Source organism: Equus asinus, chromosome 18, assembly GCF_041296235.1.
Source record: "Equus asinus isolate D_3611 breed Donkey chromosome 18, EquAss-T2T_v2, whole genome shotgun sequence".
Classification (NCBI taxonomy): Eukaryota; Metazoa; Chordata; class Mammalia; order Perissodactyla; family Equidae; genus Equus; species Equus asinus.
Genome location: NC_091807.1, coordinates 39,729,312 through 39,755,140, shown reverse-complemented (window position 1 = coordinate 39,755,140; position 25,829 = coordinate 39,729,312). Strand labels below are relative to the sequence as shown.

Genomic DNA, 25,829 nt, shown 5'->3' with positions numbered 1-25,829 from the left:
CCCCAAAAGGCATGTGTTGAAATTCTAACCCCTAGTACCTCGAAACAAGACTGGGTTTGGAAACAAGGTCTTGAAAGACGGGATTAAGGTAAAATGAGGTCCTCAGGGTGGGCCCTAATCCAACCTGACTGGTGACCTAGAAGAAGAGGAACTGGGGACACGTGGAGAGACACCAAGATGTGAAAAGCGCATCCACAGCCAAGGAGAGAGGCCTCAGAAGCCAAGCCTGTCGACACACAATCTGGGGCATCGAGCCGCCAGAACCGTGCGGAATCAAGTGTGCTGCTTATGCCCCAGTCTGTGCTATCTGCTACGGCAGCAAGAGCTGACTACGACAGCACCCTGATCTACGTCTGCAGCCAAATCCTTCCAACCCACTGACACTCTACCCTGACCGGACAAGAACGAAGCAAAGCCACCGTAAGCTTCTCAGAATACACAGGTCTTATCAATTATAATACTCTTCAATCTTTATTTCGAGTACTATGAAAATGAGAGATGCCTTTGAAAATGGGCCACAGAGAGTCAGAGCACAAAAAGAAAGAGGGGAAAGAGCTTACTGTAAAACCCCGAAGAATTAAATCTCATCTTATGTGACAGGTAATTAAATGAACAACATAAACTTTGTAGCTTCCCCGAATAGCTCAAGCATGAAGGAGAAAAGTCATTAGAGCTTTGGGATCTGAACTGTAAGAGAGAGCAACTTCCAGGCTGATTTTCCATTTTAATCCCATGGGCAACAGAGGCACGAGGAAAACCAATGAGGATGCGGACGTTAGAAAGGAGCTACTAAAAGCAAAATGAGGCTTTTACTGACGTGCCCGCATCAGAGGACTCTGCAGAAAAGTGGGGTTTATTTTTCTGATTCAAGAAGCCTACTGAAAGACTCAATTCAGACAACGGAGATTCCTTTTTTTGGTGAGAGGGGAGACATCACAATAACTAATAAGAGTAATTCAAAGCCTGATCGCATTGACATAAATCTCTTTCCCTGTGCGTGTGTCTACACACACAGGACCCACTCTCGTCACTCACTGGGGGCTCAGCGATTTGAGGATTGGGGCGAGCCAGGGGGCACACAGGGGCCCGCACCCAGGCGGGTGCAGGGGTGTGTGCAGACCAGCACGGTCCTCCTCTGCCCTGGCTGTATCACTGCCTGGCAGCCCCCTGGCAGGAGGGATGACTGAGGAGCAGGCACAGGAGCCCTGAACATGAAGGGAAACATCGGGGGACAGTCACCTGCTCCGAACAGAGAGACGCGGGCACTGTGTCTGGGTGCTGCCTGGACCTGCACGGCACCTGTCCCAGGCTGAGAGCCCAGCTCAGACACTTCTCGAGAACGGCAAGCAGAGCCCAGTTTCTGAGAGAATGAACCAAACCATTTCCTCACAATTTACACCAGCTGGAACTGACCTATTCCCCGCGGTCAGAGACCCACGCAGGCCCTCACCGCGCGAGTCGCTGAGAATTTGACCAGCACACATCATGTAGTAATCACGCAATTTAAAACTTTTTATGTTAAAAGCAAATAAGAACTAATTAAACACGGGGGAAAAAAGAATTCAAAAAGATGATTTCAGTGATTTAAGCATAAATGGGTCATATTTCAACAAACTCAGCTTAACATTTTCTTAAAATCTTTAAAACAGAAGGACTTGGGAACTCAAAGAGGAAGTAGTAACTTATACCAATATTAAAAAGACACTAACACATGACCAATTTACAAAACATGAGTAACTAGACATAGATGTTATCGTTCAGATTTCAGATGACCAACAATAAAATGATAAGAAAATGGCTATTCTTGAAACAACTGCAATTTTCAGAGAAGTCAACTGTAACTGTAGACTAGACAGCCCTTCCAGACCCATGGTGCTCTCGCTGAGATGAGAGTCTGCCCAAAGCTCAGCGCCAGCCCAGACGGACCCCGCGGCTGTGCTCAGGCCAGCCCCAGCTGTCCTCATACCCATACGTCATTTGTCTATCCTCCAGCAACGAAAAGAGCAATGGAAGCTTTGACTTTCAATCATTTCATGCACAAAACCTTTTATTTTAGGGCCCACTAGAGCTGCAAAGCCACAAAGTTATTTAGGTCAAAGCATTTTCAAATTCAGATGTTTAATTCTTCACAGTCAACTGCAACCAGAACAGATACTTAAAGAGCAGAGGACCCCAGGATGTCCTGCTTTGTGTGAAGATGCCTCCAACAAGACAGACAGACAACCAGTGCTTCAGCCTGCTAAAAACCTGCATCCAGACTGAAGGGTGCACAGCGGCTCTGTGTGGGGAGAGGTTACTGGGAGCTCGCTTTCTGATTACAGGCATGTCAGATGTCTAAACGAGACCAAAACAAAGGTACATGTTACTCTTTAACTAAAGGAAAAAGGTTTGCATTATGCTCAAAAAGCTATAAATTTGTTGTGGCTAATATTCCTATAATGTTTATGCAATAATTTTTAAAAGATTTTAGGTCTTGATTATGACATAAGATTGGATTTAGGGGGCTGGCCTGGTGGTGCAGTGGTTAAGTTCACGTGCTCCACTTCAGCGGCCCAGAGTTCGCGGGTTCAGATCCCAGGTATGGACCTACACACCACGCATCAAGCCACACTGTGGCAGGCGTCCCACATACAAAATAGAGGAAGATGGGCACAGATGTTAGCTCAGGCATAATCTTCCTCAAACAAAAAGAGGAAGACTGGCAATAGTTGTTAGCTCAGGGCCAACCTTCCTCACCAAAAGAAAAAGAAAAGATTGAATTTGGCACTAAACAGTCTCCAGAAAGAGCATAAATTACCAACGTGGTCTGACTGCTCAAGAGCTAAAACTTGTCTGGGGAAAAACAAGGTTAAACTGAAAAGTTACCTCTCAAAAGTTACCTTCACTGTGGGAAGGACACAGGGCTTTTCTACTTATAGAATCACTATGTCCTATGATTTTTTTTCCACACCTGTGTTAAGGGCATTCAAAAATCTCCAGCTGATTCCGGGAACCTATGAATGTGTTACATTACACAGCAAGGGAGAATGGAGGTCGCAGATGGATTAAGGTTGCTAATCATCTGACCTTAACGTAAAGAGATTATCCTGGATTATCTAGATGGGCCCAACGCACTCACAAGGGTCCTTAACTGGGGAGAAGGAGGCAGAAAAGCCGGAACCAGAGAGATGGCATCTCAAAGACTGAACCGGTCACTGCTGGCTGTGAAGATGGGAGAGGGACCATGAGCCAAGGAATGTGGTGCCTCTAGAAGCTGGAAAAGGCAGGAAACGGACTCTCCTCTGGAGCCTCCAGAAGAAATGGGCCCTGCCAACCACTTAATTTTAGCCCAATGAGACCATTTCAGACTTCTGACCTCTGAAACTGTAAGACAATACCTGTGTTGTTTTAAGGCACTAAATCTATGTAATTTGTTACAGCAGCCACAGGAAACAAATACAACTATGAAAAGTATACAAGACACTTACAAGGGAAAAATAAAAGCATTTAATTCACCAAAAAACCCCCAAATCTACGTAATACCTTTGATCTGCTGATCCAGGAGGATCTGGCCCCAGGTGAGAGCTGGCTGACAGGAGGCCCTAGGCACACAGTCACCCTGAGCCTTCACACCAGCCCGAGGAGAGAGTGCCCCTGCACACACAGAAACCAAGGCACCCAGAACCTCCCCAACCGGCCCAAGGGGAAGCAGTTCCTAGCATCAACGCCAGGACCGACCAAGACCCAGGCGCCTGGCTCTGCACTCAGCATCCTTCACTACGGCTCCGTTTTGCTGCTGTTTCTTCATTTTACCATTTGCTAATTAACCTACAGTGGCTGTGCTGACACCGTGGCTGAAAATACAGGCTCTAGAAGACCTTCCACCAACACCGCAAACATTTCTGTCACCTGCTTTCCATTGTTACCAATCCTTAAACATGCAGAGCTGTGAAAGTCTTATCACCAAAGCATCAAAGGATCGGCAAATCATAACCCTGAGAAGGTGGCAAAAAAAGAAACCAAAATGCTCAGTCAATTTGCAGCTTTTCTAAATACCTGATATCATATATTTTCAAGATCAGTATTTTTTTTATTGAGGTCACAATAGTTTATAACATTGTGAAATTTCAGTTGTACATTATTGTTTGTCAGTCACGATATAAATGCACCCCTTCACCCCTTGTGCCCACCCCCAAGGCCCTTCCCCTCTGGTAACCACTAAATGTTCTCTTTGTCCATGTGCTAGTTTATCTTCCACATACGAGTGAAATCATACAGTGTTTGTCTTTCTCTGTCTGGCTTATTTCACCTAACATAGTAATGTCAAGGCCAACCATGTTGTTGAGAATGGGACAATTTTGTCTTTTTTATGGCTGAGTAGTATTCCATTGTATGTATACACCACATCTTCTTTATCCATTCATCAGTCAGTGGGCACTTCGGTTGCTTCCACATCTTGGCTGTTGTGAATAATGCTGCAGTGAACATAGGGGTGCATAAGTCTCTTTGAGTTGTTGATGTCAACTGATGTCAACTGTTGATGTTTGGATAAATACCCAGTATTGGGACAGCTGGGTCATATGGTATGTCTGTTTTTAGTTTGAGGAATCTCCATACTGTTTTCCATAGTGGCTGCACCAGTTTGCATTCCCACCAGCAGTGGATGAGGGTTCCCTTTTCTCCACATCCTCTCCAACATTTGTTATCTTTTGTCTTGGTGACCATGGCCATTCTAACGGGTGTAAGGTGATATCTAAGTGTACTTTTGATTTGCATTTCCCTGATGATTAGTGATGTTGAATATCTTTTCATGTGCCTGTTGGCCATCTGCATATCTTCTTTGGAAAAATGTTCATATCCTCTGCCCATTTTTTGATGGGGTTGTTTGTTTTCTTGTTGTTCAGTTGTGTGAGTTCATATAGTTTAGAGATTAACCCTTTGTCAGATATATGACTTGCAAATATTTTCTCCCAGTTGGTGGGGTGTCTTTTCATTTTTGTTCCTGGTTTCCTTTGCCTTGCAGAAGTTCTTTAGTCTGATGAAGTCCCATTTGTCTATTTTTTCTTTTGTTTCCCCTGCCAGAATAGACATGGTATTTGAAAAGATCTTTCTAAGACCAATGTCAGAGTGTACTGCCTATATTTTCTCCTAGGAGTTTTATGGTTTCAGGTCTTATCTTCAAGTCTTTGATCCATTTTGAGTTAATTTTTGCATATGGTGAAAGATAATAATCTACTTTCATTCTTTTGCATGTGGTTGTCCAGTTTTCCCAACACCATTTATTGAAGAAACTTTCCTTTCTCCATCGTACGTTCTTAGCTCCTTTGCCAAAGATTAGCTGTCCATAGATGTGTGGTTTTATTTCTGGGCTTCAATTCTGTTCCACTGACTCAAGATCAGTATTTTAATTTGGAGATTTATGTTAGGTAAAAGATCTTAAATAAAAATTTTAAATATTTGTTGGTACTCTCATACAGTATAATTTTTCTTCAAACCCTTTAGTATAATCTTAGTAAAGACAAATAGTAATGTAACCCCGGGCCCTCCAGGACCCTTGTTCAACTGATCCCATCTTATCAATAGAGTAATTAACAGTGGTTTTTCAGGAACTGAGATCCCTTGTCCAGTTCAGGCCAGTTGAGACCACCAACTCATCAACTGGGCCTGCACAAATGCTCCGTTAAGTAACCTTTTTGACGTCAGGGAGCTAAAAACTCCACCCTCAGGTCATGGTAACACCACCATTTTGTGAACACATGTCCTGTGAAGAGGCATGAAGCTTGACTACGCTTGCGCACATCATCAGTTACCTCACTTCTCCTCACCTCCAGTCATCTGTCTCCACACTTCAGACCGCCCTGTGCTTCATCCCACAAATTGCGCCCCAAACCCTGGACCAGGGAGACAGGTTTGAGGGCACATGCCCCATGTCTCGTTGCAGATCGATCTCGCAAAATAAAGTTACATTTCTTTTCCCAAAAGCTGACTGTCATAATAATTGGCTTTTTTATGAGCATCGGGCAAGAGAACCCCAATTTTGTGTGGGAACAGTAACTTTTATAATAAAATACAGCCCTCCTTCTCTTCAATTGTTGAAGACATCCAGATTATTGTAGCCTGCTATCAAGACGGCTGCCTTCACCTACCTAACAGATGATGTCTTAATTTAAAAGGGTTAGCTCTATCCTGCAGGCTCCACAGCACTCATGACTGGGGATGACGGGGACGGACTGCAGCTCAGCAGAAGTGCTGTGGCGTCAGACAGAGGAACCCACAGCCCACATCTGACCATCTCCCAGTTGGGACTCTAGAGACCACACAGCTGTGGAGTGGCTGGACTAGGACAAGAGGAGCTATTTTAAGGCTGTTCCAAGCAAGAGATTCTAAGATTGTACTTGTGAAGAAAAAGTCAAAGGAAATACATAATTTATCTAACATTTGCTTTATAGAAAATTTTGTAGAAACAGCATTCTTTAAGCGTGCTGTTAACAAAATAAAGTTACAATTCACTAACAGGCGGCTCACTCCCATCTGAAAACAAGTAGTAAAGAGGGCAGAGTCTTTAACCCCAAGAATGCATGTGCTTGCCAACAGACCGCACATTAATCAATTTCTCCTCAACAGCTTTGGTAGAACAGACTTTCACATGGACGATAAAAATGTCAACGGTCAGGGCTGGCCTGGTGGCGCAGTGGTTGAGTTCACGTGCTCTACTTTGGCAGCCTGGGGTTTGCAGGTTCAGATCCCTGGCACGGACCTACACCACTCATCAAGCCATGCTGTAGCAGGCATCCCACACACAAAATAAAGGAAGATGGCCACAAGATGTTAGTTCAGGGCTAATCTTCCTCAAGCAAAAATAAGAGGAAGACTGGCAACAGATGTTGGCTCAGGGCCAAGCTTCCTCAACAACAGCAAGAAAAAAGTCCAAGGTCACAAACTGGGAAGTCATTTCAGCCTGCTCAATAAAATGTAAAACGTATTTGCTATAATTTATGTATAATGTCAATGCAGTAATGAAAATTAATTAATGCTTCAAATTGATAGCGCTTTCATGGGGAAAACTAATATCAAATGCATAATCATGGAATAAGGAAACCCTCCCAAGTGGCCCCTCAGTCTCCGCACACGAAAGGCTTTCAAATTTGGGGGTGGGGGCAGGGACTGAAGGTTAACAAGGAAGAACAGAACAGATCCAGACGCCATCCAGATTCTTCACATAGAAATCAAGGGGGACTCTATGCCTCACAATGACTGGGCCACTGAGCCCCCCTTCTATGCGGAAACCTTGCCCTCTCTCCACTGGAAGGCACGTAGCTGAGAAGAAAAGCAAAGGGACCCTCGCGCAGCTGTGCACTGCAGAGGCCTGGTTTAAAGACTAGTCGCTCCCGCAGCCAGGTGACAGGGATCATCTTCGCTTGGCTGTCAGTTGTCACAGACCCTGTGTCACGCCTGCCAAAACGACGGTGATTTCAAATCACAACTCAGCATACCCCCCGATTGATCCCCAGCTCCCCCGTTACACCCGTACCACCCAGCCTTCCTCCTGCCCCTGCCTGTGACACACTCTCACTCTCCCAGTACCCAGTCCACATAACAATTACCACCCCCAGGAGTGATCAAAGGGAAAAAACCACACTATGCCAGCATTAACCAAGTTTCACACGTGGGAGTTTGCAGAAAAGAAACTATAACTGATACATGGGAGACCAGTCACAAGATACAAAGCCCCAAAGTCTTTTTCTTTTTCAAAATGAAAGACAATTTAGCACCCCGGCCAAGTGTTAAAGAGGTCTAAGCAAACACTCCTAACCAGCGGACGACAGTCACCTTCTCTAGCTCTCAAGAGACAAGACTAGACTTAAAATCCAAGAGTTTCAACAGAAAAAGAAAGATCAAACAAATGCATCTAAATACAAGAAAACTGAAGGGGCCAGCTCAGTGCCACAGCAGTTAAGGGCACGTTCCACTTCAGTGGCCCAAGGTCTGCCGGTTCAGATCCCAGGTGCGGACATGGCACTGCTCATCAAGCCATGCTGTGGCAGGCGTCCCACATATAAAGTAGAGGAAGATGGGCACAGATGTTAGCACAGGGCCAGTCTTCCTCAGCAAAAAGAGGAGGACTGGCAGCAGATGTTAGCTCAGGGCTGATCTTCCTCAAAAAAAAAAAAAGAATACTGAAGAATCGGGCTTTAACAGTTTGTATATTTTTAAATAAAGATAACAGGATGACTGTAGCAGTTCAAATCATAGCACTCACAAATTCAAGAAGAGATCTCGTCCGCTCCAGGCATGCCCCTGTCCTGGGCTTTGGATAGAAGGGTCCCCAAGCTGCTCTATCCCCAGATTTCCCCTTCATCTCCTTAAAGACTCTGTTCAAAGGTCATCGTGTCACAAGGTCTAACTGCAGTTTCAAAAGGTGCACCATTATGGAGGAGAATTTGGCAACATTTAGCAAAATTACATCCACGTCTACTGCAGCCCCAGAAATCTATCCCAACAGATACCCCAGCAAAATTAGAAGACAGATGCCCACACAAGGCTATCGCACACACAAGGCTATTCGATGTGAGACTCTGAAACAGCAAAAGACAAAACCATTCAAGTTCCAGTGCAGACGACGATAACAAAACGGTGTAACGTGCGTCAAAGCTTCTAAAATGGAGCTGGATGGCCACCCGGGAAGCGGGGCTTCTACACGTCTCCACCCAGATGGAACATAACCTTTGAACTGTGCTTCACTGCTGTCATCCTGACCTTCTGCCAAGAAATATGCTTACTCCCATAGATAAGAACTTTCTGCCTTAGGGATGGCCTTAGCAACCAATCGTGTGTAGCCAAGAGGTAATAGATGCTGCTGGTGCCAATCACAAATCTTGCAAAACAACCTGTGTAATTCATCTCTTCTAACCCATCTCCTCTGTTCTCCTCGGAGCACATTTGAGTTTCTACTCACATGTGTCTCTCCCAAGTTGCAATTCTTGAGACCCCAAATAACCTTTCTACTTCTGTTGTAGTTTATGCCTCTTATTCTCTGACATCACCAATGGGGTCTAGGAGAATACACCACGGAACGTCCCCATAATGGAGCTCTACAGGACTGTGACAAAGGAATGGACACATCTCTATACACTAGTGTGGAATGCTCTCCAGACAACACTGAGGGAAAAAACGACATGGGAAAAATGTATGTGTAGTTTGCAATCTCTTAACCAAGAAAAAGAAAGTAAGGGAAATACAAGTATGCGCGAATTGTCTTATGGAAGGAGAATACCCAGGCGGGAGGGGAGGGGGAAAGGACAGGGATGTGCGCCAGACTGCTCTACCTCGTGCGGGAGATTTGATTTTGGAAGCATGTAAATACTTTATATAATTATAAAACTAAATTAAATTTTAAAAAGCTTTCCCTAAAAATATCAGGAAAAACTAAATGAAGTTAAAATGATACGCAATTAGCAGTGTAACCACAGAGAGAGGAAGCAGGACAAGGGGCTTGAACCACAGGAACCTGTTCGTTCCCAGTGGGGTTGAGCCAAGTGCCACAAAAACGATGACAGAAAGTTTAAATGTCTCCACTAGTCAGCCTGTGATGGCAGAGTTAGAGTGCAGTTACTCAGAGCCTGTGGAAGGGGGACACGAGGCTCCTGGGTCTGCAGCACCAGACCACCTGGGCGTCTGCTGCACACACTAATGCCCAGGCCCCACCCCGCCCGGCCACAGGTGCTAACCAGCCCTCCAGGCACCCAGCCCCCCAGGGCACTCCGCCGCAGCTCCAGGCTGAGAACCTCGCTCTAACTCTGTCATCCCCAACCACCCATGAGAACCGGAACAAAGAGAATACAGAAGGCAGAGCAGTTCATTAAAGCCCTGAGGTCCTGAATTTGCATTGAAAAGATCAGTGTGACCTTGTGCCGTACTTTACCTTTCCATCCTAGCCCTGTCCCCTGAAAAGGGGCAGCAGGAAATGGACAAAAGGAGTCTGGACATCTTGTCAGAGCAGACAACAAAGAAATTACAAAGATCCCTATAACTGAGAAGCCAACTGGGAGAGACGGAACAACTTGCACCTCAGTAAGGATGACAGCTGCAATGGGCTGAAACAAGTCAAGTTGTTTAAATCCTAAATTCATAACGAGACTTAAAAAAAAAACAAAAAAAAACCTAAACTAACTGAGCACCACTAAAGGACACTAGTAAGCCAACTCACTTTGAAAACAATTCTGTAAAGGAAACCAAGCATTAGTCTTCCTTTCCCACACAAACTACGCCACTGGGTAACCAAGAATATAAATATATGTACATACGTGTGTGTGTCTGTATGTACACAGACACACTCTCTACACAAATATTTCGGTTAATAAATGAAGAAGAAATGGTGAAATTAGAACATCACCATTTGGCAACCCTTAAAGAATTAATGATGTGAGATTAAATGGCTGCTAACATCACGAAGAGACCCCACCAGACACTGCGCTCCTGCTCATGGAGGAACACAGTGCCACCTACGAGACACTCTTGCCAAAGTCCGACCTGAATGCGCCCTGGCCTCGGGCTGCAATGACCATCTCACAGGAAACACAGAGGGCAGAGGATGGTGTTTAAGGACACCACAGGACGCAGCTGGCAAAGCCCAGGAGGCGAGACCACCACAGGACGAACAACCTGGGCCCTTCAACAAACTGCAAGGAACAAAAGGGAGATGGAGGGGAAACCAAGATTTTAAGAGAAACTTAAAGATGTATCCAAAAACTTTATTTGGATACTAAATGATAAAAAAAAAAAAAAGACATTTAAGACACATCGGAAATGTAAACATTGACTATTCAATATTAAGGAATTCTTTTTAGGTGCGATAAAGGTTTTGCAGTTATGTTTTTTTAAAGTCCTTATCTTTTATAAACACATACATGGACAAAGAGAACAGATTAGCAGTTACCAGAGGGGAAGGGGGTTGGGGGTGGGCATAAGGGGTAAAGGGGCACATTAATATCGTGACTGACAAATAATAATGTACAACTGAAATTCTACAATGTTATAAACTATTATGACATCAATTTTTTTAAAAAGTCCTTATCTTTTAGAGATACATACTGTCTTAGCCGCCATCACAAAATGCTATGGACAGAGTGGCTTAAACAACACAAATTTATTTTCTCCCAGTTCTGGAGGCTAGAAGTCTAAGGTCAAGGTGCTGGTCATTCAGTTCCCGGTGGGAGCTCTCTTCCCAGCTCGCACGCAGCCACCTCCCACTGGGTGCTCCTATGGCCTTTCCTTGGGGTGCTGGAGGAGGAAGGGAGAGCTCTCTCTCTTCCTTTTCTGATAAAGCCACTAATCCCATCATGAGGGCCCCATCCTCAGGACCTAATCTAATCCTGATCACCTCCCAAAGGCCCCATCTCCAAATAGCAAGACACTGGGGTTAGGGCCTCAACATATGAATGGGGGGTGTTACAAACATTCAGTCCATAACACACACATTCATAGATAAATTATGTATGTGATGCTTGCCATTTGCTTCAAAATAATGTAGGATTGGAAGGAATGGGGGGGCATAGAGATTGACCAATTCACACAATTGTTAAAGCTCCTTTACACTATTCTGGTTTTTTTACATATTTGCAAGTTTCCATAATAAAAGTTCGAAACGTTACAACTCTCACATTTCTCTTATCTTTTTTTCTTTCTTCCTTTTTCCATAGCACGTATCACCTGTTAAATTGTATAAATTACTATTTACATCCATCTCTTGCTAGAACATAGCTCTAAGAGAGCTGGGGTCTTTGCTCACGGAGGAAACCCAAGTACCTGCAATGGTACCTGGCATGTAACAGATGACGACTACGTATTCGCTGACTGGTGAATCTGGCCCAACCCCTTCATACTCTACACTAGGCAACCCAGGGCCCCCAAAGGACACGATGTCCTACAGCATAAGCAATGATGCTGCTGGGTGTCCAGTTCTCAGAATATGAATTTAATTTTAGAATGAGTAAGATTATACTAAAAATTTCTAGTGTGGCTGACTTAGTTCCTAGATTGCAGAAGTAAAGGAAGCGATATTTTTATTTTACTTAACTCTACAGCAAAGGCATTCTTGAGGGATAATTTCAGGGACAAGCCCCTTCTGTGTAGGCAGACGAGGTCTGACTCCCCGAGTACCTGGCAGAGCTGTGCAGAGGAGGAATCAGCCACCTTGACGCTATCCTCGAGGCACCACCAACTACTGAGGGACCCTAGTCCGGCACAGCCACCAGCCCTCAGGTCTTCAACTTCAAAATGATCTCTGACAGCCCTTCTCACTGTTCACCTCAATGCTCGGAAACTTACTAAGTGACCCAGCTGCACTAAAAGTACCCACCAGTGGTGAGCTACAGATGCAGCAGGAATGACGACCAAACGGGGCACCGTTACTTCCAAGGCTCTCCCTACAATTTCAGCTCTGAAATTCACGCAATGACTTCTAAATGCTAAAGAGACCTGTTAAAAATAAGAAAAATTTCCAAACATACAACGTTCCCTGGAGAAAGCAAGGTTTAAACCTGTTGTCAGTTTCTTTAAAATTTCTCTGCTCACTTTTTAAAAATTTTGCAAACAAAGGCCTAAAACAATACTGAGGATCAAAATATCACATAACACATGTGCAGGAAGCCAAATAAAGGCATTTATGCTCTAGGGAAAAAAAAATTAAGGAAAGAGAGATTGCAGAAAAGGTTCATCTTTTTCTGAGAGATCATCCCACCTTGTGTCAACATCTAGACCCCAAAACCGCAGATGCCCAGGAATCGTTCCGTTGCTCAGGAGCACAGCAAGGACAAGCCCCCCAAAATAGAAGAAACAGTAGAAAACCAAAGACCTGCGGGGGTGCTGGCCAGTATGCACCTGGATGCCAGTGCAGACAGTGTGATGAAGGGGCTGAAAGGGCCAAGTGATTCGTCCACACCCTGACCCCTAGAACCCATGAATGGGACATTATTTAGAAAAAGGGTCTTTGTAGATATAATTAAGATCAGGATCTCTAACAAGATTATCCCAGCTTATCTAGATGAGCCCTAAATCTAACGGTGAGTGTGATAAGAGACAGAAGAGAAAGCACAGAGAGCAAGAAGGCCGTGTGAAGATGAGGCAGAGATCAGAGAGATGCAGCCACAAGCCAAGAAACACCAAGGATTTCTGGGAGCTGGAAGAGGCAAGGAAGGGGCTTCCCCTATGGCCTCAGGAGGGAGCACGGTCCTGCTGATACCTTGATTTTCAACTTCTGGTCTCCAGAACTGTGAGAGAATAAACTTCTGTTTTTAAGCCATTCAGTGTCTGATAATTTGTTACTGCAGCCCTAGAAAACTGCTAATACATACGTATAAAATACAGACACAGAACGCACTTTCTTTCCCTAGTGCTATTCCAATTCATCTTCTAGACAGGTTTTCGGCTATGCTTCCTAAATGTGAGCAGACGCAGATGAAGAGGTAATTCAGAAGACATCATCAGCACACCAGACAACTATGATGACCTTGGGCTGGACAAAGAGTCCTGAGCTACAATATCAAAAGCACAATCCACAAGAGAAAAAACTGATAACTGGACTTCGTCAAAACTGAAAACATTTGCCTTTCAAAAGACACCATTAAGAAAATTAAAAGACAACCAAAGATTAGGAGAAAATATTTGCAAATCATCTATCTGATAAAGAACATGTATCCAGAAAATATAATAAACTTTACAACTCAATCATAATCTAATTTAAAAATGTGCAAAGATTTGAACAAACATTTCACTAAAGAAGATATACAAACAGCTAATAAGAACAGGCAAAGATGCTCAACATCACTAATCATCAGAGAATAGAAACTAAAACCAAAATCGGATACACACCACTTCATGCCCACTAGGATGGCTACAATAAAAAAGACAGACAAGGAAGAATCAGAGAGGATGTGAAGACGCTGGAACCTTCAAACACTGCTGGTGGGAAGGTTGAGCTGTACAGCCACTTTGGAAAATAATCTGGCAGTTTCTTAAAAAGTCAGACATAAGCTTATCATACAACACGGCAATTCCGCTCCTAGGAATCTTCCCATGAAAATGAAAACACACGTCCACACAAAGACACACAGGCAAATGTTCACAACAGCATTATTTACAACAGCCAAAAATTGGGAAAGTGTCCATCAACTGGTGAATGGATAAACAAGATGTGGCCCATCCATACAGTGGAATACTGTACAGCAACAACAGAAGGAACAAATCATTAATGGTGCGACACGGATGAACCTCAAAAACACCCGAGGAAAAGCAGGCAGATCCAAGACTGCATATTACACAATTTCATTTCTACGAAACGTCCAGAAAATGCAAATTTATAGAGATGGAAAGCAGGTTACTGACTGCCTATGTCTGGGGGTGGGAGCACGGATTACCTGCTAACAAGTACAAAGGAGGCCGTTGAAGCGACCAAAAGGTTCTAAAACTGAAATGTGGTAATGGCTGTACAACCTGAAAAATTTATTAATAGTCAAAAAATTGTATACTTACAACGGATGAATTTTATAGTACATACATTAAAGCTCAATAAAGCTCTTTTTTTAAATAAAAGAACCTACAAGTTTGTTTTCCCATCCATCAGACTGGTGACAATTAAAAAGATGGATCCTATCCAGTGAAGCGTAACTCAGAAAACAGCTTTTCACAGGGTGCTTGGGAAACACGGTTCAAACTTCAAAGTGCTCTCACCTTCTGAGCCAGCAATCCCACTTCAAGATTCCATTCTTCATAATAAAAATGGATCCCAGTTTATCTATGCATTTTTAAGGTTTAAAGTTTAGGGTTTTTGTTTTAAGATTGGCTGTGAACTAACATCTGTTGCCAATCATCTTTTTTTTTCCTTCTTCTCGCCAAAGCCCCCCAGTACATAGCTGTATATCCTAGTTGCAGGCCCTTCTAGTTCTGCTATGTGGGATGCCACCTCAGCACGGCTTGATGAGTGGTGCTAGGTCCATGCCCAGGATCCAAACCAGTGAAACCCTAGGCCACCAAAGCGGAGCGTATGAACTTAACCACTCGGCCACAGGACCAGCCCCTAAAGTTTAGCTTTGAAAAGTTACAAATAGGGGCTGGCCCCATGGTATAGTGGTCAAGTTCAGCACACTCCACTTCAACAGCCCAGATTCATGGGTTCAGATCCTGGGCATGGACCTACACCACTCCTCAGCCATGCTGTGGCAGTGACCCACATATAAAGTGGAGGAAGACTGGCACAGACATTAGCTCAGGGCTAATCTTCCTTAGCAAAAAAACAAGTTAGAAATATATCTTCTCTCAAGGCTTCATCCAAATGCCAGGCTGACAGTCCCTCAACCCTAAATGTTCCACCTCAGAAGCTGCATGCATCCACCCAAGAATGCTTTGGTTTGGATGTAGTTAAATTTCTGTCGACTTGCAGTAAAGACAGCATATCCAAACACAACTCAGAAGGATCACCACAAAGAATACAGTCCCTGGCATACCGGTTAGCTGGATTTCTTTTACTAGATTAACATGTATTTCCTCGGTTCAAAAATTCTAAACAGGGGCCGGCTCCATGGCCGAGTGGTTAAGTTCGCATGCTCTGCTGCGGCGGCCCAGGGTTCAGATCCTGGGCACGGACATGGCACTGCTCGTCAGGCCACGTTGAGGCGGCATCCCACATCCCCCAACTAGAAGGACCTGCAACTAAGATATACAACTGTGTACAGGCGGGGTTTGGGGAGATAAAGCAGGAAAAAAAAAAAAAAAAAACTCTAAACAGAGAATGTTCCAGTATCAAAAAAACTACGTGCATAGCAGTTTCCTAAAAACAAGTCTGAGTGATCAGGATTTAAAGTCTCCAAGCATTTTCTACAAAGCTGTCTTATCTTGATAAAAACATGTATTTAAAGAAAATAATTTTATGCCACCAAAACTTCTAACTTATGGAAGCATTAAGTGATGGAGAGCAGTTTTCCCTGAGAGAAGTGCTCCCTCCTTTACTTATTTAATTTACGGGCACCTACCACATACCAAGCACAGCTGCAGGTGCCGGAAACAGCAGTGAACAAAGCAGACCAAGTTCCTCCAACTCACCTCAGGTTCTAGTCTGTGGGCAGCCTGGGTGAGGGGTGGAGAGACAATAAACCAATAAAAAACAAATATGTACATCAGGGAGTACAAGCCACCAAGACTGAATAAGGTCACTGGGATGCCGAACAATAGCTGGGTGGCATTTGAGCAGCCACCAGAGTTGGGGAGGGAACCTCTGAGGGGGTGGGAAGAGCAGTGCAGGCTGGAGTAACAGCAGCGGCAAAGGCCACAGTGGGTGCAGGCTGCAGGGGTGTAAGGCACAACCAGGAGGCCAGGGTCGGGCGGCCAGGGGGTTGTAGGTCAGGGAGGGTATCGTGGCCCACAGGAAGGTCTGTGAATGTCACACTGAGAAGGGGGTTGGCCACTGGAGGGGTCTGAGCGGAGGAATTACATGCTGTGGCTTCTCTTGTAGAGGAATTGCTCTTAACCCCGTAGAGAACTGGCCTCAAGGGCTAGGGTAGAGACCAGAAGGCCTGCTGGGAGGCCACTGGAGTGGTCCCAGGGAAAGATGGAGGCTTGGGTTTGGGAGAGTAGCAGTAAAGCTAGGGAGAAGTGGCTGAATTCTAGATAAGTTTTTTAAAGATAAAACTATATTTGCTGATAGACTAAATGTCAGCTGTGAGAGAAAAAAAGGAGTCACAAATGACTCCAAAGTCATCATTTTTTGGTTTTTTGGAGAGGAAGATTGGTCCTGAGCTAACATCTGTTGCCAATCTTCCTCTTTTTCGCTTGAGAAAGATTAGCCCTGAGCCAACATCTGTGCCAGTGTTCCTCTATTTCGTATGTAGGACGCTCCCACAGCACGGCTTGACAAGCGGTGTGTGGGTCCATGTCTGGGATCTGAACTCGCAAAATCCTGGGCCGCCAAAACAGAGCACGCAAACTTAACCACTATGCCACTGGGCAGGCCCCCAAGGTCATCAATTTTGAATTTAAAAACCAAATATTCTCTGGGACCAAAATACTGTGAATACATGCAAAATTCACGTTAAAAGCAGTTCCAAAGCAAAGACTTGACTAGGATGGAGAGAGGAGAGACAGGAGAGGGAAGAGAGAAGGCCCAGGAGGCTCGGAGGCAAACACAAGGAAGGAGGTTGCTGAGAAAGACGTGTGTTTTGGAGTATTTTAGGCCGTGCAGTCTTCTGCCACGCCTGGTCTGTCATCTAGAGCGGAAGCCACCAGGCGAGAGCAGAGGGAAGGGAGACCTGCACACGGTCCACTGTGAGAGCACACACACTAAGCTGTGCAATTCATATAAAAAGATACTCTGTCAACTGGCAAAAAACGTTTTTTAGACAAAAAATCCTTCAGTAAGTCCCCCTGCATTTCCAATGCAAGATGACCAACTCAGGCTTTCCTCTCTCACTGCATGGACTGCACCACCGTGCTGTCCGTGCCGCTCTGGGAAGACTGGCGTGTGTTATGTCTGCCACACACGATTATTCCAGAGGTTCACTAGCACTTAAAAAAAAAAGTCAGACCCTTAAGTGTCATTTGCGTAAACAAAATTTTAATTTACTAAAAGCTTGTCAGAAACACATCTCGTAAATTAGGCATGTGAGCTGAAATTCAAATAGAAAAGGAAGCTTTTCACTTCTAAATGATCAGTTCAAATCCACGCTAGCGGTGGGCTCCTATACGAGTAACGTGAGTTCCCAAACTGTGTCCCCAGCTGCCTCAGGGCGTCACAGCAAACCCTCAGGCGCTCAAGAGATATTTGAAACTAATGAGGAAACAGCAACACTGGAAAGGTACCAGACCCCACTTGAGGTATTCACAGTTTCAATATTAGATCGCATAACATTCCTCATTCCTTTGAATGACATCATTATCATCACAGAAGGGGGGGGGGGGGCGCTGTGCTAAAAGGTAAGTACCACAAAGAAAAGACAGCCAAGGAGGGTCGCAAGGTCCAAGCTGATTCCCAGGTGAAAGAAGCTGTAGTGCCCAACAAGTGCAGCCATCCCATTAGTATGTTGTTAGGGTTATCTAAGAATGAAATACAAATTTTTCTTCCAATTTATATGCATTATTTTTTCTTAAATAGCTACTGTTAGGACATAACACTTAATAAAATTATTTGGACCTAACTACTTAGTAAATGGAATTATTAAATATTCTTTGTAGCCCAGAGGTGCCATGAAGAAATTACTGAGACACTGAGGGCACCATGAACACAGAAAGTTTAGGAATCGCTCCTGAGCAGCAAACATTTTTTTGCACATTGATCACTACGCTTTACACATATTTATTCTTTTAATCCCATGTCAATCCTCTGAGATTAGAACTACCACTGTGCCCACTTCACAGGTGAGGAAGGGATTGCGTACGCCTGGGTCATGTAACCACACACAGGCAGAAAGGCCAGACCCAGCAAGGGCAGCACATCTGGTGGTCCTCCCGTCCACGCCCCAAATGTAACCCCGGAACCACTGAGGGTTGCCAAGGAGAAACGTTTCTCCCACTTCTCAGTCGTTCATTCACTACTGGCTTAAGCATTTAACATGGACCAAGACCTGCATTTATGTGCATCAATTTAAAAAAAAGACACTTTAAGTGACTTTTCTGGTAATGAAACTGAGAAAGTGGTTAAATCACAAGCACCATACTTTCGGGCTCGGTGGAAAATTGTGATATGCAAATTTAAAACTTTCAACCTACAAGGGGAAAAAAACCCAACTCCAACCAGGTACAAAGCACTACAGATCTGCTCATTTTTGTTGTCTTTTTCCCTCTTTCAAAATGTATAATGTCAGATGCAGAACCCCAAACACAGAGATTCAGAGAAATGAAACGAGCACCCTAAGCAGAGGCTGGTGAGAACAGATCATCTGGATGGAGCACCGCACCTTTCCACATTGAGGGTATGTGCTATTTTAGATATGATGCCGACAGTCAACAAACAACAGTCACAAATCAGTGAAATTACAATAACTTTGTCCTCTAAACGAGACAGCTGGAAAAGGAATGCCTTTCCTAACATACCTTTGGATCAGAAACCTAAGTCTTTATTCTACAGCAGAGAACTGAGCCAGTGGTTGAAAAACATCTAAGCTAAAACTTAAATTTAGATCAAATGCATCTGCTGGATTTGTTTCAGTTGCAGTGCACATTTTTCATGATTAATAAATGACACCATAGGTATTCTCATTGCTATGATTAGGTAATCTATTGCCCAACATCACCACATCATCAGTGCCACAAACAGCTGAGCTGACATCCCTGCGCATTTCCGATACATTCTCCAGTGTTTACAAGCTTAACCAGTCTTGGGCGGAAGCAGATCTCCTGCTCAAGTAGTCCCCCTGCACCAGGTCCAGAAACTTAACTACGGACTGAAGCCCATTAAAGCTTGCAGGTAGCTTCAGAATATTATTAAAGTAATTCAGCAAGGTTTTCAAGTAATAATGTATTCTATTTACCCCGAATCTCTGGGGACTTTGCATTCTTCTCATGGCCACATATAAACAGTTCCCAAATTTCCCTGAACCAGCCACAGTCGACATTCTTCTCAGAAAGGTCTATGCACAATTCATTTTCACTTGAAGTAAAATGTCCTAAATTCTATGAAATTGAAAACCAGCATAAATTCTGCTTCCATTTTAAAATGAACTAACACAGACCTCATAAGAGTGCAGTGGCCTGGGGCCAGCCGGGTGGCATAGCTGTTAAGTGGGCACGTTCTGCTTCAGCGGCCCGGGGTTCCCCAGTTCGGATCCTGGGTGAGGACAGGGGACCGCTTGGCAAAAGCCATGCTGTGGCAGGTGTCCCACATACAAAGTAGAGGAAGATGGGCACGGATGTTAGCTCAGGGCCAGACTTCTTCAGCAAAAAGAGGAGGATTGGCAGCACATGTTAGCTCAGGGCTGATCTTCCTCAAAAAAAAAAGAGTGCAGTGGCCTGATAAGTCTTCAAGGAGATCTGAAGTGGTGACATTTCAAAGATGCAAGTAGACTTTAAAAACAAAAATGTTGCATACTAAGAGAACTATGTACATAACATCAAAAATGTGAAGAATAAAGAGTCTCTGGATGGACTGTTAAAGCAATTTTCCTAATACCTCTGTCTATATGGCTTAGACTAGCTTCACCCTTCAAAACGTGCAGCTGAAAGAACGGAACAAGATAAAGAAAGCATGAGGAGAAGCCAGGACAACAACTGCTTCCCGAAGCTTCAGCCCCAGATAAACTGAAGCGTAACTTCAAGTCTGATCCATGAAGTCAGCCTTCTTAAAAGCTACAAAATTTGCAACTTTTAAAGGAACCTTTTTTCTTTTTCCAGCTAACTTTCTCCAAAAGTTTACTGAAACCACTCTTTTCTGAGACTCCAATGAATGAAAGGTTGTGCCTTTAAGACAGAGATGCCGTCAGTAGAGGTAACACTTACTCATTATGCTTTAAACATGGAAAAAATCTCCAACATAAGCTATTCTAATAAATCTACAGGAAAGGAAACTGTGTCCTTTAGCTGTGTGCCATGCAAGAGTGTATGAAACTAAACATTAAAACACGTATCGCAGGGGCCAGCCCGGTGGCGCAGTGGTTAAGTGCGCACATCCCGCTTTGGTGGCCCGGGGCCCACCGGTTTGGATCCTGGGTGCGGACATGGCACTGCTTGGCAAGCCATGCTTGGCAGGCGTCCCACATATAACGTAGAGGAAGATGGGCACGGATGTTAGCTCAGGGCCAGTCTTCCTCAGCAAAAAGGGGAGGACTGGAGGCAGAGGTTAGCTCAGGGCTAATCTTCCTCAGAAAAAAAACAAACAAACAAACACGTATCTCAAATCCCGACTGCTAGAATAACAATTTACCCACTTAGTCACAGCTGAATCCAATAGAGCTTTAGGAACTTCCTCTTCAGAAATGTACTTACACAACGCCTAGAAAAATATATTGCTATTAAAATGTAAGCTAAGGGCTACGAGATATAATTAAATATGTGGATACCCATATTTATTTATAAAGCACTCAAAATGTGCCCAGCACTTGGGGAGAAGTTTCCAGGATCTGGAGGACACCGAAAGCTAACAGGAAGACCCAGCACGGCCCCTCTTCCCTGAGGACTCACAAAGTACCTGGGACTTGCAGGGCCACCAGATCAGCTTTACGTGCACCTGTCCTCTTGGGCTGAAGGTGCAGTCTTAAGACTTTTAGTTGACAAGTGTTCTGGGGGAAAAAGCACACAGCTATTGCTGAACTACACAAGTGTCCAAATTTAGATGAGACACAGCCCACTTCCTAAGAAAGTTTATCACCTAAGGCTGAAGCAACAAAGTTAAACTTTAAACACACAGCTTCCCAGGGATCTGACAAGAGGGAGCATACCAGGAGAAAGTTCTTTAGTCAGAAAAAAAGTAAAACGAGGGAAAGAAACAGGAGCGTGCTCAAGACCTACAGAACAGTCTACTGCGGCCTAGGCCCCCAAATTCTTCTATAGAACGAGTGCTTCCTTTCAAAGCATGAAAGACCATTTGAAAAAATTAACTGAAGACAGAGAATACTGTTAAAGGTTAAAAATCCTAATAGTCTGAAAAACCTCTCTGCAAGTCATCAAAACCCCAGGCAACATTTCAACGTTTCCCAGAAGCTCCGTGTTTTTTAAAGTATTTAATTCTAAACTAACCATTGTAAAAATCAGGGGGAATTTTTCCTGTAGAAGGAAAACAATTCCTTTGCATATGCATAAATGTGTCACAAACAAAAAATGGACCCCCAAAACAAAGAGGCACCAGCCTGCTTGTCCAGAGTGTGGATTCCAGAGTGGGACGTTCTGGCGGAGCAGCTCACCCAGCCTTTACAGGCTCATCTGCAAAACGGGTTTCTCCTCCCGAGGGGCCTGCGGGGACTCCACGACAACGCCCGGCCGGGGTCCCCGCTCCATCAGCAAAGCCGCCGTGCCCGTGCAAAGGCAGCTTTGCACGGCCCCGAAGATCACCTGCGTCTTCTACCGGGTAACCCTTCACCGAAGCACAAACCCATGTCTTCCAACACAAGAACGCACGCAAACTTCGTCCCCGTCGCAACTCGGAGAGCCACGGAGCCCTCCTAGGGATCAGAGGGAACGGTCCCCACCGGGAAAGCCGGTCCCTCCGGTCGCGGGGCGAGCTCCCGCTTGGGGCTGGACGGGGTGCACGGCGGGGCCCCCATTCCTCGCCCTCGACTCCCCGGGCTGTCAAACTGCAGCCGGAACGGCCTGGGAGGGCGTCCCCCGGGGAGGTCGGAGATCGCCCCAGCGGGGTCGGAGGTCGTCCCCGAGGAGAGGTCGGAGGCCATGCCCGGGGGGAGATTGCTGACTTCCTCACAGGAGGTCGGAGGTCGCCCCGGCGGGGTCGAAGGTCGCCCCGGGGGGAGGTCGGAGGCCGAAACCGGAGGGAAGTTGCTGACTTCCCCAGAGGAGGTCGGAGGCGGCCCCGGTGGGGTCGGAGGGCCAGCCGCAGCCGCCGCCCCGGCCACACCTCCGTTCCAGGAAGCGGCCGGGCCGGGAGCGCGGGGCCGGGCCGCGGGGCGGGCGAGCCTGGGCCGGGCTGCCCGCAACGGCCGCCGCCCCGTCCCGCGCCGACGGGCACTCACAGGTGACGATGGGCTTGTTCTCCATGGTGTAGATCAGCGGCGGCAGCGGCCCCGCAGGGGCGTCCATGGGCGTCCGGCGTCACCGGCCCGGCCCCCCGCGCCCCATGGGCAGCCCCGAGGCCGCGCCGGGCCAGCCCGAGCCTGAGCGGCGCCGCCGGCCGCGACACCGACGCCCGCCCGGCCGCGCGAGGCAGCTCCGGAGCCGGCCGCCCGCCGCCGGCCGCATCCACTTCCGGTCCGGCGCCGCCGCGTTACCGCTTCCGGGGCGCACGGCTTAAAGGGGAGGCCTCCGACGGAAAGGCGCCCTGGCGGCGCGCGGCCTCGGGGGAGGGAAGGCAGGCGGCGGGCGAGGCTCCGCAGAAGCTCCCTCCGCGCCTCGGAGTGACCCCAGGAGTCAGTGACAATGGCATTCGGACACGGGGCCACCTCGGGAGATACTGACAACAGTGTGTGGACACAGGCAGGACCCCGGGAGGCACTGACAACGGCATGTGGACACGGGACGACCCCGGGAGGCACTAGCAATGGCGTTTGCTCGTGGGGCGACGTCGGGGGATACTGACAACAGTGTGTGGACACAGGCAGGACCCCTGGAGGCACTGACAAGGGCCTGGGGACACGAGCATGTCCGTGACTCACCTGCGTGTGGGCCTGTTGCCCCTACCCCAGCTTTGCTACTCTTAGCAGACGCTGAGAGTATGGATGCCTCGCGGGGAATCAGTTAAGACACAGGGTTAATTCCCACCCCTGGGCTGCAGGGCAGTTAGCCCTTGCGAAACTGCTGGTCTTGTGTTTTCTGGTTATACTGGTTTTATGGAGTAATGTTACTGCCATAAAGTAGAACAAGATTATATGCCTTCTCACTACCCCCAAAGACGCCACAGTACCACACTTCCTCCTCCAGGCTGGCTTGGGAGACCAGCTTGTGCAGACCCTTCCAGATGGTTGGAATGAATCGCCTCTCTCTGGATTTCCACAACACGTTGCTCCTGCTCCCGGTAGCACTAATTTCCTGTCTCCACATGCATTAGGCACTGTGTCTTTTGCGTGAGTCCCCAACCCTCCCCCATACCCAGCCACACAGAGCCTTCCATGGAGTAGGCAGTGGTACGCATTTTGAGGACACCATAAAATGAAACCTTACTTTAACTGCATATAAGTTTCTTGTGCAAGGAAAGTAGGTTTGGGGTAACTTCTGCAAATGAGGTTAAGTGTACGTGGGAAATAGTTTGAGTGTGAACATATTTGTTAAATGTGTATGCACAGTGTAGCACCCAGCATTGTAGCTGGGTGAGGAGGCAAAGATCAGAGTTTTGGACAGCTGGAGTCTGTGGGGCACTGGAGAAGAAGGAGCTAATCAGGAGTGGAGAGCCAGAAGTCCGTGGGAGCCCCCCGTAAGCCTGTACAGCTCAGTGTGTGTACGGCTCAGTATGTTCAGGATGAGACTCCATAGGGCTTTCCAGGAAGTGGCTGTTACAGAGTTAGGAATGGCACAAAGACTAGAGGCCAAGCAGGGGTACAGGAAAGACCTCACTGATACCTTGTTAACACCCAGGGCATTCAGCTAAGACTCTAGTTGGAGGGCCATGACCCCAGGGGTCAGCCAGCTTTATCAGTGAAGGCCCAGATAAGTATTTTAGGCTTTGCAGGCCACATACACTTTCTGTCTCACATTTTCCTCTGCTATTTTTTTTAAAACATTTATTTAAAAATATAAAAACCATTCTTAGCTCAAGGGCCATACAAAAACAGGGCATGGCCCAGGTGTGAGTCACAGGTTGCCAACCCCGGCCCTAAAATAAGGCGTATGCCAGACCTACCTTAACAAGGTGTAAAGCAAAGCCTTGACGAGATCTGCAAGAGAAACAGAGTTTGGACGTTGAATCTCACCAAATTTGGGGGGCTTGGGGACACCTTGGACATTCCTCAGATACAACCTAACGAAGCATAAAACTAAACCTAGGGGCTGGCCCAGTGGCGCAGTGGTTGAGTTCGCATGTTCCGCTTCTCGGTGGCCCAGGGTTAGCTGGTTCGGATCCCAAGTGCGGACATGGCACCGCTTGGGAAAAGCCATGCTGCAGTAGGCGTCCCATGTATAAAGTAGAGGAAGATGGTCACAGATGTTAGCTCAGGACCAGTCTTCCTCAGCAAAAAGAGGATTGGCAGCACTTAGCTCAGGGCTAATCTTCCTCAAAATAAAAATAAAAATAAAAAATAAACGTATACAAATGCAAGGTGATAAAGACAATAATTGAACTGCCAACAAGAACAAAAGTCAAGACTTCCATGGAAGATGATCCCGAGTCTCTACAACGTATGATTTATCTAATGCCCAACAGACACTGGACAATTACTAGACGTGCAAAACCCAGAAAGTCTAAACCACATCAAGAAAAAAAGCAGTGAGTAGAAACCAACCCCCAGATGTCCCAGATGCTGTTCTTACAAATAAAAAACCATAAAGCAGCTGTAGTAAATATATTTGAAGAATTAATGAAAACATGGCCTTAATGAGTAAAGAGATAGGGACTCAGAGTGGAATGACAGAAAGCACAAAAAAAGAATCAGGGGGCCGGCCCCATGGCCGAGTGGTTAAGTTCGCACCCTCTGCTTCGGCGGCCCAGGGTTTCACCGGTTTTGGGCCTGGGCGCAGACATGGCACCGCTCATCAGGCCATGTTGAGGTGGCGTCCCACATGCCACAACTAGAGGGATCCACAACTAAAATATACAACTATGTGCTGGGGGGATTTGGGGAGAAAAAAGTAATTAAAAAAAAAGAAGAAGAAGATTGGCAACAGTTGTTAGCTCAGATGCCAGTCTTTAAAAAAAAAAAAAAAGAATCAAATGGAAATTCTAGAACTGAAAAGTACAACTGAAATGAAAATTTCGCTGCCTTGGCTTATGAGCAGATTGGAGATAGCAGAAGGAGTGAGTGATCTTGAAGACGGATCAATACAAATTATTCAAACTGAAGAAGAGAAAAAATAAGGAGGAAAAATGAAAAGAGCCTTAGGGATATATGGGACAATATAAAATGGCCTAACACACGCGTAACAGGAGTCCCAGAAGGAGAAGAGAGTGTGAATAGGACCGAAAATTTATTTGAAAAATAATGGCCCCAAATCCACGTGTTTAATTTTAAAACATTGATGTCCAGATCAAGAAACTCAGCAAAAGCTCAGTAGAA

The 25,829-nt window shown here is 45.9% G+C and overlaps 1 protein-coding gene across 6 annotated transcripts in view; it reads right to left on the bottom strand.

The window, feature by feature from the left end:
- The window catches only part of TRAPPC10 (trafficking protein particle complex subunit 10), a 102,128-nt gene extending 79,278 nt beyond the window's left edge, over positions 1 to 22,850 (bottom strand). For 3 of the 6 annotated variants that reach the window (XM_070489025.1, XM_044751054.2, XM_070489031.1), the window contains exon 1: positions 22,641 to 22,850. In XM_070489025.1, coding sequence (XP_070345126.1) covers positions 22,641 to 22,707 — 67 coding nt within the window. In that variant the 5' untranslated portion in view covers positions 22,708 to 22,850. Of the gene's footprint in view, positions 1 to 21,803; positions 22,280 to 22,640 lie in introns of those variants that run through there. The other 3 variants (XM_070489030.1, XM_070489027.1, XM_070489026.1) reach the window with 3 other exon arrangements.
- Between the last annotated feature and the right edge of the window lie 2,979 nt (positions 22,851 to 25,829).